The following is a 16,349-nucleotide window of genomic DNA, read 5'->3' on the forward strand; positions in this document are numbered from 1 at the left end:
GGGCGAGTGGGAGGGTGTGTGTCTGGGCTTGGTGGATTTTTCTTGGGGGGGTCTGCGGTGTTTCAGCTTGGCCTTCTCTGCCCTCCCCATTCCACTCCTCCCCGGGCTTCTGCTCTCTGGGACTTGGGCTCCATGGCCCCTTCCCCAGCAGGTGCAGTCCTCGTGCCCCTCATCTCCAGCCACAAGTGGGTGTGGGACTGCCGGCTTCCTGGCCAGGGCAGCTGTGGCTGGGTGGGGGTGGGGACTGAGACATCCCCCTCCTGGTCCAGGCTCCCCATTGTGCAGCCCCCTTGGCTGTCTTGCTGCCCGGAGCCTGGCCCCAGCCCACATTCCTGCGGTGATGCTCTGGGTCTCCGGGGTGGATCTGGTGAGCGTGAGGGGCACTGAGTTCTCACAGGACTGAGGGCTTTTTGGGGACGGAGCCTGCAGGGATCCAGAGGGCCATGCTGAGACACCCTCCCTCCCTGCCTCGAGGAGCTAGTAGTTACATCGCTGTGTGTCTTTGGGCAAATCACTTTACCTCTCTGAATGCTTTGTGGCAGACTAACCCTGCCCCCTCCTTTCGTGATAAGCAAGGCTTTCCCCTCTCTGTGCCTCAGTTTCCACATTGGTAAAAGGGGAGAGTTGAACTCAGTGATCCCTCAGGCCCAGTGTAGCCTTGAAGTTGCAGCCTGAGGTGGGAAGTGCAGGCTGTAGGAATATAGACAAAGCCTTATGCGGCTCCGACTGTGTGCAGGCATGATCTCACTTGATTCTCACAACTGCCCTATGAAGTATCATTGTTGGCCTCATTTAACCAAACAGGCTCAGAGAGGTTAAGTAACGCATCCAAAGTCACCCAGCAAGTAAGCAGAGCTGAATTTGAATCCAAGACTGTCAGAACCTAAAGCTGGGCCCCCACCCCTTGCTCATGTCGCCTCTGGTCACCAGGAAAGTGAGGCCTGAGTCTGGCTAATTAGGGGAAGGAAGCTCGGGCAGAACTAATTACACTCGATTTTATTCTTGGCTTTTTGCAACATGATTAGCGCTGCACAGGGGTGCCGGGCTCCTGGCCCCCAGCCTGCTGACCTAATTTGTGTGCTTGTGTCTGTTTCTGTAACTTGCCCTTTCTCCCCCTTCATCCAACCTCTCTCTTTTTGTCTCTCTCTGCACTCTCCCCTGCTGTGTGGCCTTGGCAATGCCACTTAACCTCTCCGGGCATTAATCGTCTCATCTGCCTGGGTGTAGTCATCCCAATTTGGCTTCCCTCATGAGGAGGTTGAGGCTTACATGAGATAAAGACTTGGAAATACTAATAGAAGTTTTAACATAAACTAACAGCAATCGTGGCTACATTGATTTATTCATTTTTCACTTGGTGTTGGGTGCTGTGCTTAGCCCCTTCCCACAGCAACGCTATGAGCTGTGTAGTCTTCTCATCATCTCCATTTTACAGATGAGAAAACTGAGGTGCCGAGATTAAATGGCTTGCCTGACAGCCAACCGGGTGGTAAAGAGGAGCTGGTTCATTATGCTTTGCCTCTGTGCTGACCGGTTTCTCTAGGAAGGCTCATGGTGGTGTGGGGCTGGGCACAAGAGACCCCAAACTCTGGAGTGGGCTCTGAGGGAGGATGGGGTGGGAGGGATGCACTGGCCTTCCTGAACGTGTCCCCTGCACTCAGAGTGAGTGATGAGTGGGTGGGTAGTGGTAGCCGTGGAAGTGAGGAGACTTAGCTGATATCCAGCTCGTTTGGACCCTCACGCATCACAGCCCTGATGGGGTGCTCCTGGGAGGGAGGGGGCTGGGCAACCTGGGAGGTGGCACCTCCTTGCCCCTGGCCCAGGGAGCTTCCCCAGCTGCTGCTCTAAAACTCTAGGAGAGGATCAGTGGGAGTGGATGTGGAGTGAGGGGGCCTGTGGGTCACTGCTGGGCCTGGTCCCTTCTGGGCTGGGAGCCTGAGGTGCCTCTGTGGAGTGAGGCTGTGGGTTAGTTCCGGAAGGTGTGGTGACTAGGGGACTGTGAGGAAAAATGGAAGCGGGGGGCATCAGTCCATTAGGAAGGGTGCCACGTTTCATCCCGATGTGTGTGTGCACTTGTGTGTACCCGGAAGGAAAGTGCGTGTTTGCACGCATGTGTGTGTGGAGGGAACTGAGATGCAGGTATTGTGGACCTGTTAATGGCATGTGAGGCGGGATGTATGTCTGCTGGGGCAGGTTCAGGGAGGGACAAGTAGGCTGCGCACATGTGGAGGCAGGGTGTTGGGAGCGCCCGGTGTGTTGGGTCCCGTGCTCAGCCCCTTCTGCAATGCTATGAGCTGCATAGTCTTATCACCATCGTGTGCTGGCGCGTGGGTGTGGATGTTGGGTGGGCATGGACGGCTGTGGGCATTGCTGAGTTGATGTCATGCAGGGGGTGAGGGCAGCTGCGGGGCACAGATGTATGAATTTAGCCCTGGACAAGCAATGGGTCTGGGGGTGGCCCAGGAATGTCCAGGACAAGGGTTTCAGAGACAGAGGCCTCATGCCTGGATTCTAACCCCTGCCTCAGTTCCTGCATCTGTGGAATGGGGATGATAAAACCCCGGGCAGTTGTGATGCTTAAAGGAGGCTGCATAAATAACATGCTCCCAGCACCTGGCCTGGGGCAGGCCCTCAGCAGCAGCGGGCAGAGGTCTCTAGAGTGTCCTGGGAATGCTCAGCCGCTCCCCTGGGACCTGATGCTCAGGCCTTCATGGGCCGCTCAGGGAGCCTCCCCTGGGTGTCCCCTCCCGAGATCAGTGGTGGCCGGAAGCAGAAGGTTCAGTGCTTCCGCTGGGCACGCTCGCTGTGTGTGTGGGGTGCAGCCGAGAGGAAAGGTTGTATCCGAGTTGTGAGGTTCATGTCTGAGTCAGAGGATGCACCTGCCGAGGGTGATGTCTAGGAGCGATGTGTGTTTAGGGAACATACGTGGCCATGGCGGTGGGTCCGTGTTGTGGGCCTTGGTGAGGTGAGTGTGGTGCGTGGGGTCAGGAGAATGTGCTGAGGTTTGTCGGGGGCATCCGTGGGGTGTGTGGTGAGGAGAGGAGTGTGTGTGTGTGTCTGTGAGTACCCTAGGGCATGTGTACATGCAGCTAGGGGTGAAGTAGATGGGTGAGTGTGTGCTGGTGTGGGCTGGGCTGTATTGCCTATAGGCTGTGGTGGGTATACAGATTGGTGTGGGCAAACATTGCACTTAATAGTGTGTGTGTGTATCCATTGGGGTGCATAGTACATGCAGAAGAATGTATATGCATGAGGATGTTGGGCTGTCTGTGTGTGTGTGTGTGTGCGTGCGTGCGCGCGTGTCTTGGGGGTATGGAAGCCTCCTATCAGGCATGGGGGGGTTGTGTTTACCTAGAGGGGGCACAGTGAGGGTCAAGGAGAAGTTGGCAGTGTCCTGGGGCTTTTGGATTCAGTTCTCCTTTAAGGGAATGGCATGGATAATTATGCTTATTGTGATGGATTATGCAAATGTGGAGGTCGTTTGGGGGCCAAAGGCTGCTTGTCACCCTCCTCCTCAGGCATTCTGTGACTCCTAAGGCTTTCCCTGCTGCCTCCCAGGCTCCGTTCCCCAACCCCCGTTTCTCTGTCCCCTCTGGGAGTTGCAGCTACCAGCACCCCCTCTGTAGTGTTCCTGAGAGGGCCTCATGAGTCCCAGCGCCCATGCCTGCAGGTCCCAGGTGTCCTCGCATTAAGTTCCCGCTGAGCATCCCAGGTGGGCTCAGGGGTGACTGGGCCGTTCCTCCCCCTGCATGCCCTGCCATTGGGGATGCTTGCTGTTCGGAAAGAATGTACTCTTGGAAGCAGGTTTGGAAAATTACTGAGGTGGCCCCTTCCCCAGCCTTGCCTCATCAGCATGAGGCTAAATTAGGATGTGTGAGTTCTCCCCTCTGCCTCCCACCCTTGCCTTCTCTCCTTCTCTCGTACCCCCAGCCCACCCTCCCCGTCTCTGCCTCTCTGCCCCCTGGCCTCCCTCAGTCCTCGCCTCTCTGTCACCGTCTCTGTCTCTGCCTCCCCCCTCCCTGTCATCCTCTCAGTTCCCCCGTGATTTCTCCCTCTCCTGCACCCCCCCATCTCTGTGGGGAGCTGCAGCTCCTGGTCCTTAGCATGGAGAAGATGGTCGTCATGGTAACGGTTGTCATGTTGATGGCTACTGAGCTGGGGATGAATAGTATCTAGGTGAGCGCTACCTGAGTGGAGGCTGATGGGTTTCCAGGAGGCTCGATGCTTGTCTCTGAGCTCAGAGCTGCACGGCAGGCCCAGCTCCTCCTGCCCCATGTGAGTGGCTGTTTTTACCCCCAGGCATGCCGACACGCTGAGCCCTCTGTGGCTGCTTTTAGGTGAGCATGTGTCAGTGTGTGTCTGTGCATGTGCTGTGTCTCTGGGGTGTGTCATTTCAAGGGTCTATGTGGCATGGGGGTAGGTCTTTGGGTTTGTACAGGCTTTTCTTGGAGCAGGAAGTTAGGGGCTAAGTGGCACTGGTCACTGAGGAATCTTGGGGACTCCCTTGTTTTGGCACCCACATTTGCCTCAGCTGGGGGCTTCCAGGGACCACAGACCTCTTAGTATCCCTCCTCCCAGCTAAAGGCCTCCCAGCCACTGCCCAGCCTGCTGGGAAGGATAGAAAGACAGTGAAGACAGCCCTGGGCAGGGGCAGGAGCCGGAGCCTGGGTCCCTGCTCAGTCCCCATTCTGTGTGATTTCAGGCTGCTTGCCAGAGAGCTGGAGGGAGCAGGGCCTCCAGGTTGGCTGGTTCAGGTTGTGGAGGGGAGTGGCATGGGGAGTTCTAGCTCCTCCACCCTGGGTATTTGTCTCTCTGGGCAGAGGGGAGCTGGGGAAAAGTTGGGCCCTACTGCTCTGAGCTCCTAGAATGTCTAAAAAGGAGGAAGACCCAGCAATTCATCACGGGAGCAATTACACTAATTGTTCCACTCCATGACTCACTGGTAGAAAGTAAATACTGATTAATTCATTACTTTGAGACTATGTGTGTGTGTGCATTTGGTGAGGGGGCACCTCCTGGCTCCCTGCCCTGGCTGGGCTGGGCAGGGCTCTGGAGCAGGTGGTTGAGGCTGGGGATGTGAAGACAGGATTGAGATCCTCACTCTGGCTATGTATCAACTCCAGAAGGTGGCCCATCAGTGGCAGGGGGTGAGAGGCTGGGCTCCAAATGCAGGGCCATTCCAGCCCTCGCCTGCTCACACATGCCCCAGGGCTCCCCACAGCCAGCCCAACATTGCGGCTGCTCAGAGACCACCCCAGACCTACTGAACCACTGAATTCAGTTTTCACAATATTCAGATGTGCAGTCAAGATGAAAAATGACCAGTTTCTAAGAGAAAGCCATCAGCCAGACACTGAAAGCCTTCTGGGATGGGACCTCAGGTGACTTGCCACACCCCACCCCTGCCCTGTGAATTATTCACACACGCACTTTCCTTCAGGGTACACACAAGATCTCTGTCACCCACGTGGATGTCACTCAGCCCACAAGGGCACCTGTCGCCCTTCTGGGCTCACCCAGGCTGCCAGTCTCGGGTGCCGAGCCCTGTGTCCACCTCTACCTTCCCTAGGCCCAGCGCTGGCGCAGTGAGAACTTCGAGAGACCCGTTGACCTGGAGGGCTCTGGGGACGATGACACCTTTCCCGATGATGAACTGGATGACCTCTACTCGGGTTCGGGCTCGGGCTGTAAGTACCCCCCTCCCTACCTCTGGTGGGGGCAGTGACCAGTCTGTATCCAGCCCCAACTCTGAGAAGCCCACGGGGGGCTTGCTTCAGTGAGGCAGGGGGCATTCACTGCCTGGGTCAGGCAAGTTCTTCTTGCTCTGGATCCCCAGAACAAGAAGGGCAGAACATCCTTCTGGGGATAGAACAAGGCCTGGGAGGACCTCAGGGCCCAGAATGCCCAGGTCTCCAGGGTCCCACATCTGCATCTTTGTGTGTGCTATGTGGCTTTCTCTGCAGACCTTGCTTGGTTCTGGTGGTCCCGTCAGGTGCAATAAGCAGTGGCCAATGGTGGGGTTAGGGCAGTGATGACACAGGGCAGATGCTTCAAGTGGTGCCTGGGATGGCCCCGCCCTGGGGAAGGGGAGCCAGGTCAGCTGGGTCTAGCAGAATCTCGGGAGAGAAGGGCACCGCAAACCCCACTCTGCCATGTAGCAGCTGTGTGCCCCTCAGTGCTCCCCCTCCCTGAATCCCTGTATTTTCACCTGTGGATGGTGAGAAATACGACTTCTTCTCAGTGCCTCTAGGAGGGTTTGGGATAGGAAGTTGGGGTCTGGCACAGAGGAGGAGCTCTCAAAATGGTAGCAAAAAGAAGGCAGCTGAGACTGGGCCCAGTGAGGGCGCGGGCTGGCATCTGAGGAGATGGTATGGGGTCTGCACGCCACAGAGCTGGCTCTCCACAGCCCTCGCCTCTGGTCTCCCCTCCTTAGCCAAGTCCTTTGAGCCTCTTTCAAATTAATCTTTGTAAAACCCGTTTCTATTGGGTCACATCTCTATTCGCAAAGTTCCCTGGCTCCCCTCCCTCCTGCCTGGTTCCCAGCCCAGGAGCTGGCTGTGGCTTCTCCCTCCTCCATCCCCCACCCCCCGTCTCATTTCCTCCCAAGTTCCTTCACTGTCCCGGCTTTGCCTCAGCCAGATTGCTCAAGCAGTTCCCCTGCCTCAAGGGCTTCTTTTCCCCCTTACCCTCCGCCTCTGCCTCTGGGGGAAGCCCTTAGTGTACCACCCCTGCCTTGAGCTTGTGGTAGGGGTGCCTTTGGGGTCTGACTCTTCCCAGAATGCCACTCCTGTGTTCCCCTGCAAGCCCCAGCAAGTTTTGCAGCCAGTAGCACCTCAGTTGCTGCTGCCTGGATTCAACCTCATAGAAACTGTAGGCTGGGTGGGCAGGAATAGTCAAGGAAGGCTTCCCGGGAGAGGCGGCCCCCAGAATTTTTGACTTGGCAGAGAGAAGTTGGGGAACATCAGCAACTGGCCACCTTTAGCTGGGCTGTGCCTTCCTCCTTTCTCTCATCTTTTCTGGGAAAATTGGGCAAAGAGACGGGGTTGGGAGACCTAATCTTGATGGCCATTGCTTACCTGGGATCCTCATGCCCCTCACAACCACCCAGCTCCCTAGCTCTCTCCCTCTCCCCCACCCCCTCAGACTTCGAGCAGGAGTCGGGCATTGAGACAGCCATGCGCTTCAGCCCAGATGTAGCCCTGGCGGTGTCCACCACACCTGCGGTGCTGCCCACCACGAACATCCAGCCTGTGGGCACACCATTTGAAGAGCTCCCCTCTGAGCGCCCCACCCTGGAGCCAGCCACCAGCCCCCTGGTGGTGACAGAAGTCCCGGAAGAGCCCAGCCAGAGAGCCACCACCGTCTCCACTACCATGGCTACCACTGCTGCCACAAGCACAGGGGCCCCGACTGTGGCCACAGTGCCTGCCACAGTGGCCACCGCCGCCCCCAGCACCCCTGCAGCACCCCCTTTTACGGCCACCACTGCTGTTATAAGGACCACCGGCGTACGGAGGCTTCTGCCTCTCCCACTGACCACAGTGGCTACAGCATGGGCCACTACCCCCGAGGCGCCCTCCCCGCCCACCACGGCGGCTGTCTTGGACACCGAGGCCCCAACACCCAGGCTGGTCAGCACAGCTACCTCCCGGCCAAGAGCCCTTCCCAGGCCGGCCACCACCCAGGAGCCTGACATCCCTGAGAGGAGCACCCTGCCCCTGGGGACCACTGCCCCTGGACCCACAGAGGTGGCTCAGGTGAGGGTGTTGAGAAGGGACAGGGAGGAGGGCGGAGGAGGGTGGGTCAGGGGAGGGATGAGGAGGATGGAGCTGGACAGGACTGAGGACCAGGAGGCTATAGAGATGAGCCAGACAAAGTGGGGGCGAGGGGCAGGACCAAGGGACAGAGATCGGATAGGAAGGGAAGAGGGACAGAAAACGAGGGCTGGGGTGGTTGGAACCTAATGGGATGGGACATTGGTGGGGAAGGAATTGGGTGAACGTGTGCACTGGTGACAAGGGGGGCCGGGCTGAGTGTTTCGGTTGAGAGAATTAACTCAGTGGTCTGGCAGCTGGATTAGAATCTTTCCACTGCCACTTCCTAGTCGGGGACCTCAGGCCAGTCCCGGATCCTTTCTATACCTCCGCTTCCTCATCTATGGAAAGGAGAAAACAATAGAATGTGTATCATTTCATTGTGAGCATGAAGTCTCCTGACATCCACAGTGCTTAGAACAGCGCCTGGTGATGGTACAGCCAGTGGGTTCTCAGCTGCTGTCGTCATCACGGTTGTTATTATCATGGGTCTGAGGGTGGTTAAGAGCTGGTGTATGAGAATGCATCACTCGCCTTGTGGAGGGCTGCCTGGGTGTGGCTCAGTGCTCAGCACTTTACCTATGTTAGCCCCAGCCCTCATGCCCACCCCACGGGCAGCACTGTGGTCATCTCATTTTACAGACGAGCAACTGCGGGTGCACAGGGAAGTGAAGCCACTTCCCAAGGCTCTGCAGCCAGCGATGACAGTCAGGATTTGAACCCAGGCAGTTGGTGCCAGAGCCGGGCAGTCTCGCAGGGCCAGGGCTGCATGTGTGTGCATTTGGGATATTCTGGATGGGGCAGGGGAATTGATGGGAAGAGGATGAAGATGTCAGGAGTGCCAGGGATGGATGAATCCCAAGGAATGAGAGAGGTGGTCTGGTCCCAGCTGGGTGCACTGAGTAAGATGGAGAGGTGGGAACATGGACTGGGTGCCAGAGCCCTCTGCAGCTGGCCTCACTGTGGAAGGCCCTTGGGCCGTGGCGCTGCCTTGGGGTCAGTGTCAGTCCCTCTGACTCCCCAGCCAGCTCCGGCAGGATGCAGGCCCTTCCCTTGCCTCCTCAAGCAGCTGGGGCAGCCTGGTGTTTTCACACAGACTTGGCCAAGCAGGAAGGGGAAACAGTGATGGGGCACGGAGCCCAGGAGAAGGTGCACAGGGCCCAGGTTGCTGGAGGAGCCATTGTGCACGCTGTGTACGCTGGGGCACTGCTGCAGCCTCTTTTCAGCCTGGACACCAGGCCTGCCTTTCCATGCCCACCTTTGAAGTAGCAACATCCCTGCTCTAATGGCTCCCACAGCCCCCACTTTGGTCTCATCATTCCCAGCTCTGATCCTGCCTCCGAGTGGTGGGAGCCCTAGAGATTGTCAGTCACTGAGCTGGTTTCTGGGACACCTGCCCCTGAGGCCGTCATATTCTGCAGGTTGTGCTCTTGGACTGGCCTCCAGGCTACAGGATGCTCCCCTGCCTTAGGCATGGACTGGGACCAGGCCCACATCCATAGCATCTGCACCTAGCAGTTCCCAAACAGCTTCTCAGCAGGAATCCCCCAAGGATTGTTACTAAGGCAGCTGGAGGGGACATGAGGGGGACAGGATGTGGCCAGAGCGAGAACAGAGGCAGTGTGTTAGTGGTTAGACCAGAGCGAGAACAGAGGCAGTGTGTTAGTGGTTAGAAACACAGACTCTGGAGACAGATAGATCTGAATTTTAGTTCTGTCCCCCACTTACTAGCTGTGTGTCCTTGGGCAGGTCATTTATGCTCTGAGCTGACTTCCTGCTCTGTAAACTGGGGGCATTGTTACACTCCTTCATGGGGATAGTGCGTAGCACAGTGCCTGGCATGTAGGGAGTGCTAAGTGTTAGCCCCCCAGGGCAGTAGGATGGTGGTGGGGGGTTATGCATGCATGTGTGGTTGTCCTGGGCTCATGCCACCCTCTCTGCAGACCCCAACTCCAGAGACCTTCCTGACCACAATCCGGGATGAGCCAGAGGTTCCGGTGAGTGGGGGGCCCAGCGGAGACTTCGAGCTGCCAGAAGAGACCACACAACCAGACACAGCCAATGAGGTGGTAGCTGTGGGAGGGGCTGCAGCCAAGGCATCATCTCCACCTGGGACACTGCCCAAGGGTGCCCGCCCGGGCCCTGGCCTCCTGGACAATGCCATCGACTCGGGCAGCTCAGCTGCTCAGCTGCCTCAGAAGAGTATCCTGGAGCGGACGGAGGTGCTCGTAGGTGAGGCTTGGGATCTGGGCCAAGGGGAGCCTGGGAGGGTACCAGAGTGAGACAGCTGGCTGGGCCTTAGTTTGCCTCTAGGAACCCAGAAAGGAGATCAGGGCATGGTTTCCTAGGAGCCAGATAGGAAGGAAACCTGAGAACTCAACCCCCCAGGACCTGCCTTCTGGCTCCTCCCAACTTTCCTCCTTCCCAATATCCAACCCTGACTTCATGTCCATCTCTAGGTCTTTCCTCAGTGTCCTCTGACCCCTCTGTGGACTCTGACTTTGATCCCTGCTTTCCTGGGCCACACTGGCTGACCCCCTGGGACCTCAATTCCTAGATGCTAATCTCTGACCCATCCTTCAGCTTGACCTTCCCCAGTTTTTGACCCCAGTCCCTGGGGACCTGCCCTGGCCGCATCTAGGGAGTCTGTGGACTCCTGGTTCAAATCCTGGCTTTGCACTCAAGGCAAGGTACTTCACCTCTCCAGTCTTCCTTCTCTTCATCGGTAGAAGTCATTTTGCCCTTAATCAATTCTAAGAGGCACATCTGTTCACATGTTAACTCTTCTGTAATTGGGGTATGTCATATTTAGTTAGCAGAGCTTTTTCTTTCCTAGCAGTTATAAAATACTGGGGCATCTTATGAGTGGTGGCATTTTAAATTTGATGAAGCCCTCAGATGACCCCTCCCTCATAGGGCTGGTGTGAGGGTTCAGTGAGTTAGTGTGTTGGGCGATTAGAATGCAGCCAGTGAAGGCCTGTGATGGTACCCAGTGCTGGTAGTAGTAGTATTGACTCCATCATCACTCCAACTCAGATCTGGGACTCCCAGCCCTCTCCTCACCCTGGCCCCCACCCCTGAGGACCCTTTGCCCTGGTTCTACCCTGCCTCTGGGCCTTGACCTGTGCCCTCTTCTTCCACAGCTGTGATTGTGGGCGGGGTGGTGGGCGCCCTCTTTGCTGCCTTCTTGGTCACACTGCTCATCTATCGTATGAAGAAAAAGGATGAGGGCAGCTACACGCTGGAGGAACCCAAGCAGGCGAGCGTCACATACCAGAAGCCTGACAAGCAGGAGGAGTTCTATGCCTAGTGGAGCCACAGTGCCTCCCTGCAGCCTCAACACCACCCTGCTGTCCAGTCCCCAGCCTGGCCCCACCAGCCCAAGCCTGGGACTGGGCCTGGAACCTGGCCCCAGTTCTTCTCTGCCCTCTCTCCCAAGGTCTGCCCAGGCTGCCAGCCTCACACAGATCTTCCCCGAGGAAGAGGGGCTGCTGCCATCTGCCCCAGACTGTGCCCTTATGAGCTCATCTCTTGTTCCCCTCATCCCTGCCACCAGTCTGGGGCTTCAGGACCTCATGCCAGATGGATGGGAGGAAGAAAGCTCCTGATTGGCTGGTGGTGGAAGAAAGGGTGGGGCTTGAGATGAGCCTGAGCCCCGACTTGGCACCCACAGTGCTCACTGAGATCTCCTTTTTGGGGCAGAGAGGCACTCAGGCTGGTTTCCAGGACAAACATTTGGTAAACACAGCCCTTGAAATCATCTAGACACTGCAACCTCTTGCTCGTATCCCAGGGCCTCTCTCTAGCTGGGTGAGAGGTGTCCCTTGTCACCAGCCTGTTTTGTCCTGGTCTCTCTGGGGTTGTTGAATCTCTCCTCTTGCCTGCCAAGTACACATGTACCCCAGACTTCATTTCTTTCTGCATCTTCCCCCAAGAAACAGCTTCCTGAGGGTGCTGGGGCAGCCACTGGTGAGGAGGGGCTGCTCTGATGTCCCTCCTATGAGGGGACTCTGCACAGACACCATTGCCCACACTATCACACATATTTTCACTCAGTCACACACAAGACAAAAGCATGCAATGACAAAACCATACGCAATCCTGACCGCCCAGCCAATCAAGACATATCACAGAACACACGCGTCCTTCCAAGAATGTTTATCCTCATGCATCACTTACACACCCCCAGACACGTACTGCAATGCAAGTCACTAGTCATGGTCACATGACAGTGACAGTGTGGCCTCCTCCTACCCCAAATACACCCACACTCTGGCACTACACACATTGTCTCCAGCTTTCAGGCTTACTGGGGAGGGTGAAATCGAGCCGGAACAATCAGCCCATATTGGGTCCCCCTAAGTTGCCCCGTCATACTCAGTCCCATGCCATGGTGCCCACACCAACCATGCAGCCGCCAACCCCAGCCAGTGTCAGACACAATCCCATGTGGATGCACAGTCTCACTCCACATGACCTGCTCTCAATGCTGGAGGGAAACAGGCAGGCCCTTGCCTTTCTTGGAAAAAGTGTGGGGCCACAGCCCTTTTAGGGCATTGCACGCAGGTGGGCCTGGCTTCACCCCTACCTGCTTCCTCCCCACCGCAGCTGACAAAGGGGGAGGTTTGGGGCCAGACCCCCACTAGCTGGGAGCCTGGGGGCTCCTCTAAGGCTGAGGAAGGAAATTTGGCCCCAGGTTGTTGGGGGGTCTTGGGTCTCCCAGGACGGAAGGCCCAGGGCAGGGAGGGGGCATGTGGTTGGGCTCCTTTATCTCCCTGTGTCCCCTTCCTGCTTTGAGCTAGGGGGCTGACTCTGCCTCCCAGGACACAAGTCTCCAAAGTGCCTGTGAGGGCGGGCCCTCCGCACCCTCTGCCCTCTGCCTGGCAGGCCAACCTCAGCCCACCTGCCCAGAGGCCCTCCCTGTGGACACCCCCTCACCTATTTGGCCAAACAATTCTGGCTGCAGCTTCAGGGGCCACGGCTGGAAGCAGCCCCTGCAGATCCCTCAGGCCCCGAGGTCAGGGTTTGAGGGATGAGACCAGGTGATAGTGGGGGAGGGGTTACTTCCTTTGTTACCTAGCAAGTAGGGCTATTTCCATCGGTATTTTAAAAGTGGGGTCACAGATCTTTGGGGGAGGGTGTGCTTGGCAGGGGGCCTCTTGGAGCCAAAGGGATGTGGTGTGAGTTGCGATTGGCTGTCACTCACACCCCCACCCCTCACCCACATCCCAGATTCAAGTCAGGAAGGCAGGTTTTATTTCAGGGCCCTTTTCAAGATGCCCCGGCAGCAGATTTCTGCAGGATGAGGGGTAGCGGTGTGTAGGCAGTGAGGGGGAGGTTCCAGGGGCTGTCCCACAGCCTGTCTTTTCCAGGCTGGGCTCCATCTTCCAGTCCCAAAACCCTCCTTCACAGGGCCCAGAGGCTTGTGAGGAAGCCAGGTGGACCCAGCCTTAGAAGAGTGGGCATGGGGGGCCCCTGATATCTGGAGGGGGCGGGTTGGCCTCAGTCATCTTTGGAACAGAAGGGCTGGGTCCTGGGGCCACAGACCACAAGGCTCAGCCTCCCTACCCTGCTCCCTGGGGTGCTGCTGTCTTGGAGAGCACAGCTCTGGTGAGACGGCCTGGGCAGGCCGAGGCTGAGAAACCAGGGAGGATAGAGGAGAAAAGGGCTTGGGCCCCCAGCCCCAGAAGATGCTGGACCCCGGGTGGGAGACCCAACAGTGGGTGCAGGTTCTCGGTAGGGCTGGAGCCTATGGTGGGGGTGGCCCCGGCAGGCCTGGCTCCTCACATCCCAGGGGTTGGCTTCTGATTTGCGGCTTGGGCTCCAGGCACTGGCTTCTCTTCTCTGTGTCCTTAGCATTTGAGACAAGAGGCCAGGGGCCTTGTTCATGGATCCCTGGACCCAAGGCGGATGTCCGGGCTTTATCCTCGTGAGGTTGAAGAGTCTGACCAGCCCAAATCTGCCCTGGCCGGCCTGACCGGGGCAAGGCAGTCCAAGAGAGTTCAGTGAGGACCAGCTAGGCTCTCCCAGGTGCAATGTGGGTGTAGGGCCCTCATGTCCCCCTACCCCTGCCTGTGATGGAGTGTTCTGAGGGGCTTTGGCATTTGCTGGAAGCACAGCGAGTTCCAAACGAGAGGGAGCTTGTGTGGCTTGAGAGCCTCTGGGGCCTTGGCTGCCAGAGCACGAGGCAGGCCAGGACCTGGAGAGCCCAGACCCTGTCTCCAGGAGGCCAGATGGGGGCCTTGCCTGAAAGACTGGTCCCCTTGATCTCTGGAGGCATGTGGGTGGCAACCAGGGCTGGGCAGGGCTTAGGGTGTGTGGGCCAAACCCCCCTGGGGTTGGCAAAGCCGCCTGTCAGGCCTCCTGGTGGGGGCCCCTGGACGCAGGGAGCAGACCCTCTGCCTCATGGGGTAGGAGTGGCTGCCTCCTGTGTTCTCTGGATTTCTTCTCCCAACAACTACAACCCTGGACTTGCCTCCCCAGGCCTCTTGCCTGTAAATAGAAGCCCGCAAACTGTACAGATTTACAGAGGCATCGAGACTGGGCCCTGGGAGTTGCCATTCTGAGAGCCGATGGCCCCAGCATCCCCCAGGTGCCTGCCTGGCACCACAGTGACCCTGGCCTCAGCGTGGCAAATGCATGTAAATATTTTTCGTAGGCGGCGTGGCTCCAGAGAGCCCCCTGAAGACAGTGTCCCTCCCTCCTGTGAGTCCTTTCTCCTGTACAGAACCTGCCTGGGGTGGGTGGGGGTCTGCCATTCCCTTCCCCAGGCCTTCCCTGCCCCTTCTCTCCCCTGTAACCTGTTTATTAACCGTACCTGTCCTGAGTTCATGGCCAAAACCTTAAATAAGGAAAAACAAAAGAAAAAGACAGTGGAAAAAAGAGACCAAGGCGCCTGCCCCACTGCAGGTACTCTCCTGTTCCAGCCTTGTGAAGGAACTGGTTTTGTTTTTGTTTTTGTTTTTGTTTGTTTTTTTTTTGTTTTTTAACACTTCCTGTGCTGTGCCCGTTTATAAAAGGAAATAAAATTAAGCTGAAATGATGTGCCGTGTCCAGAGTATGAGAGAAATATGGTCATTTGGGGAGGGCAGCCCATGGCCGCACCCTGGGCCCCAGCCATCTTCCCCCATCAAAGAAATTGAGAACCAAGCAGGGAAAATTGACTAACAGCCCCTTGTGGGAACCATTATGGTAAAAGCTGCTGTTGGTTGAGAGTGTCCAGGAAACCACGGAGCCGCTGCGGTGAGGCTGGGATGGGGGCTGTGGTTGGGAGGGGCCAGGCAGTGGTGAGAGGGGCCTGTGGTTCACCCCCAGGGGAACTCTGGCTTTAGGCCACAGAGAAAATCTTGGTACCACAGGATACCAGAATCAGAGCAGCCGAGACGAGACGAGATGGCTTTGAAGTCTGAAGTCTGTTTTCAAGTCCAAGTGTTGACATTTCCTAGCGCTGACTCTGGACAAGCCACTTGACCTCTGTGAGTCTCAGTTTCCCCATCTGTCAAATGGGGTCAGAATATCCCCTACGTGGAATGTTGTGAGGACTGCATGAGGTAGAATGCTCAGCACGGCACCTGCCACAGTCAGCACATAGCTCACAGGGGCTCTGATGATGGCGTTGGAACAGAATAAAACCTTGGGATGGGAGAATGTGACCCAGAATCACAGGCCAACTCCTGACATCACAGGGTCATAGAGCTGGGCCAGCCTTGGGGCCCTCCTTGGTGTAGAAATCCCTTTTCCAGCCCCCACTTGGCATAACTCCTGTCCCAGCCAGCTGGGTGTGTCCTGAGGGCCAGTAGGCCACCCTGCCTATTTGGAAGTACTTACTAATTTCAGCTGAAATCTGTCTTTCCAGTGTTGCCCATCTCCAGTGCTCGTACGCTCTGGGGGCACACGGGATTGTTCTGCCCCTTGCAATGGGACAGCCCCCAGGTATGGGTGTAACAGTCACAAAATTCCCTCCTTCGAGGGAAAGCTCTACATGTCCTACAAATATTTCTTCTAGAAATTTCTTCTTCTTCGCCAGGCGTGGTGGCTCATGCCTGTAATCCCATCATTTTGGGTGGCTGAGGCGGGTGGATCATTTGAGGTCAGGAGTTTGAGACCAGCCTGGCCAACATGGTGAAACCTCATCTCTACTAAAAATACAAAAATTAGCTGGGCTTGGTGGTGGGTGCCTGGGTCAGGATCCCAGCTACTTGGGAGACTGAGGCAGGAGAATCACTTGAACCCAGGAGTCAGAGGTTGTGGTGAGCCCAGATTGCGTCACTGCACTCCAGTCTGGGTGACAGAGTGAGACCCTGTCTCAAGAAAAAAAAAAGAAAGAAATTTCTTCTTAATATGTGATAGGCAGGGTGCTGTTGGCCCTGGGAGTGGGTTGGAGCCCGAGGCCTATGGCTTTGGTACACCATCCTACCCATCCCTCCCTCCTTCCAATGACGTTTCTGTGCCTGGCTCTGTGCTTGGAACTGGGAGCCGAGGGGTCCCCACAACAGCCCCGACCCCTCTCCCTAGAGCATGTACAGTCTACCCAGG

At 56.9% G+C, this 16,349-nt stretch overlaps 1 protein-coding gene across 2 annotated transcripts in view; it reads left to right on the forward strand.

Moving 5' to 3' along the window:
- The window catches only part of SDC3 (syndecan 3), a 39,369-nt gene extending 24,513 nt beyond the window's left edge, over positions 1 to 14,856 (forward strand). Inside the window, exons 1-5 of one of the 2 annotated variants that reach the window (XM_019013968.4) lie at positions 5,226 to 5,381; positions 5,570 to 5,687; positions 7,144 to 7,757; positions 9,758 to 10,046; positions 10,958 to 14,856. In XM_019013968.4, coding sequence (XP_018869513.2) covers positions 5,370 to 5,381; positions 5,570 to 5,687; positions 7,144 to 7,757; positions 9,758 to 10,046; positions 10,958 to 11,124 — 1,200 coding nt within the window. In that variant the 5' untranslated portion in view covers positions 5,226 to 5,369 and the 3' untranslated portion in view covers positions 11,125 to 14,856. Of the gene's footprint in view, positions 1 to 5,225; positions 5,382 to 5,569; positions 5,688 to 7,143; positions 7,758 to 9,757; positions 10,047 to 10,957 lie in introns of those variants that run through there. The other variant, XM_055389964.2, reaches the window with a different exon arrangement.
- Positions 14,857 to 16,349: the final 1,493 nt, after the last annotated feature.

Source organism: Gorilla gorilla, chromosome 1 (assembly GCF_029281585.2).
Source record: "Gorilla gorilla gorilla isolate KB3781 chromosome 1, NHGRI_mGorGor1-v2.1_pri, whole genome shotgun sequence".
In the NCBI taxonomy this organism is placed as follows: Eukaryota; Metazoa; Chordata; class Mammalia; order Primates; family Hominidae; genus Gorilla; species Gorilla gorilla.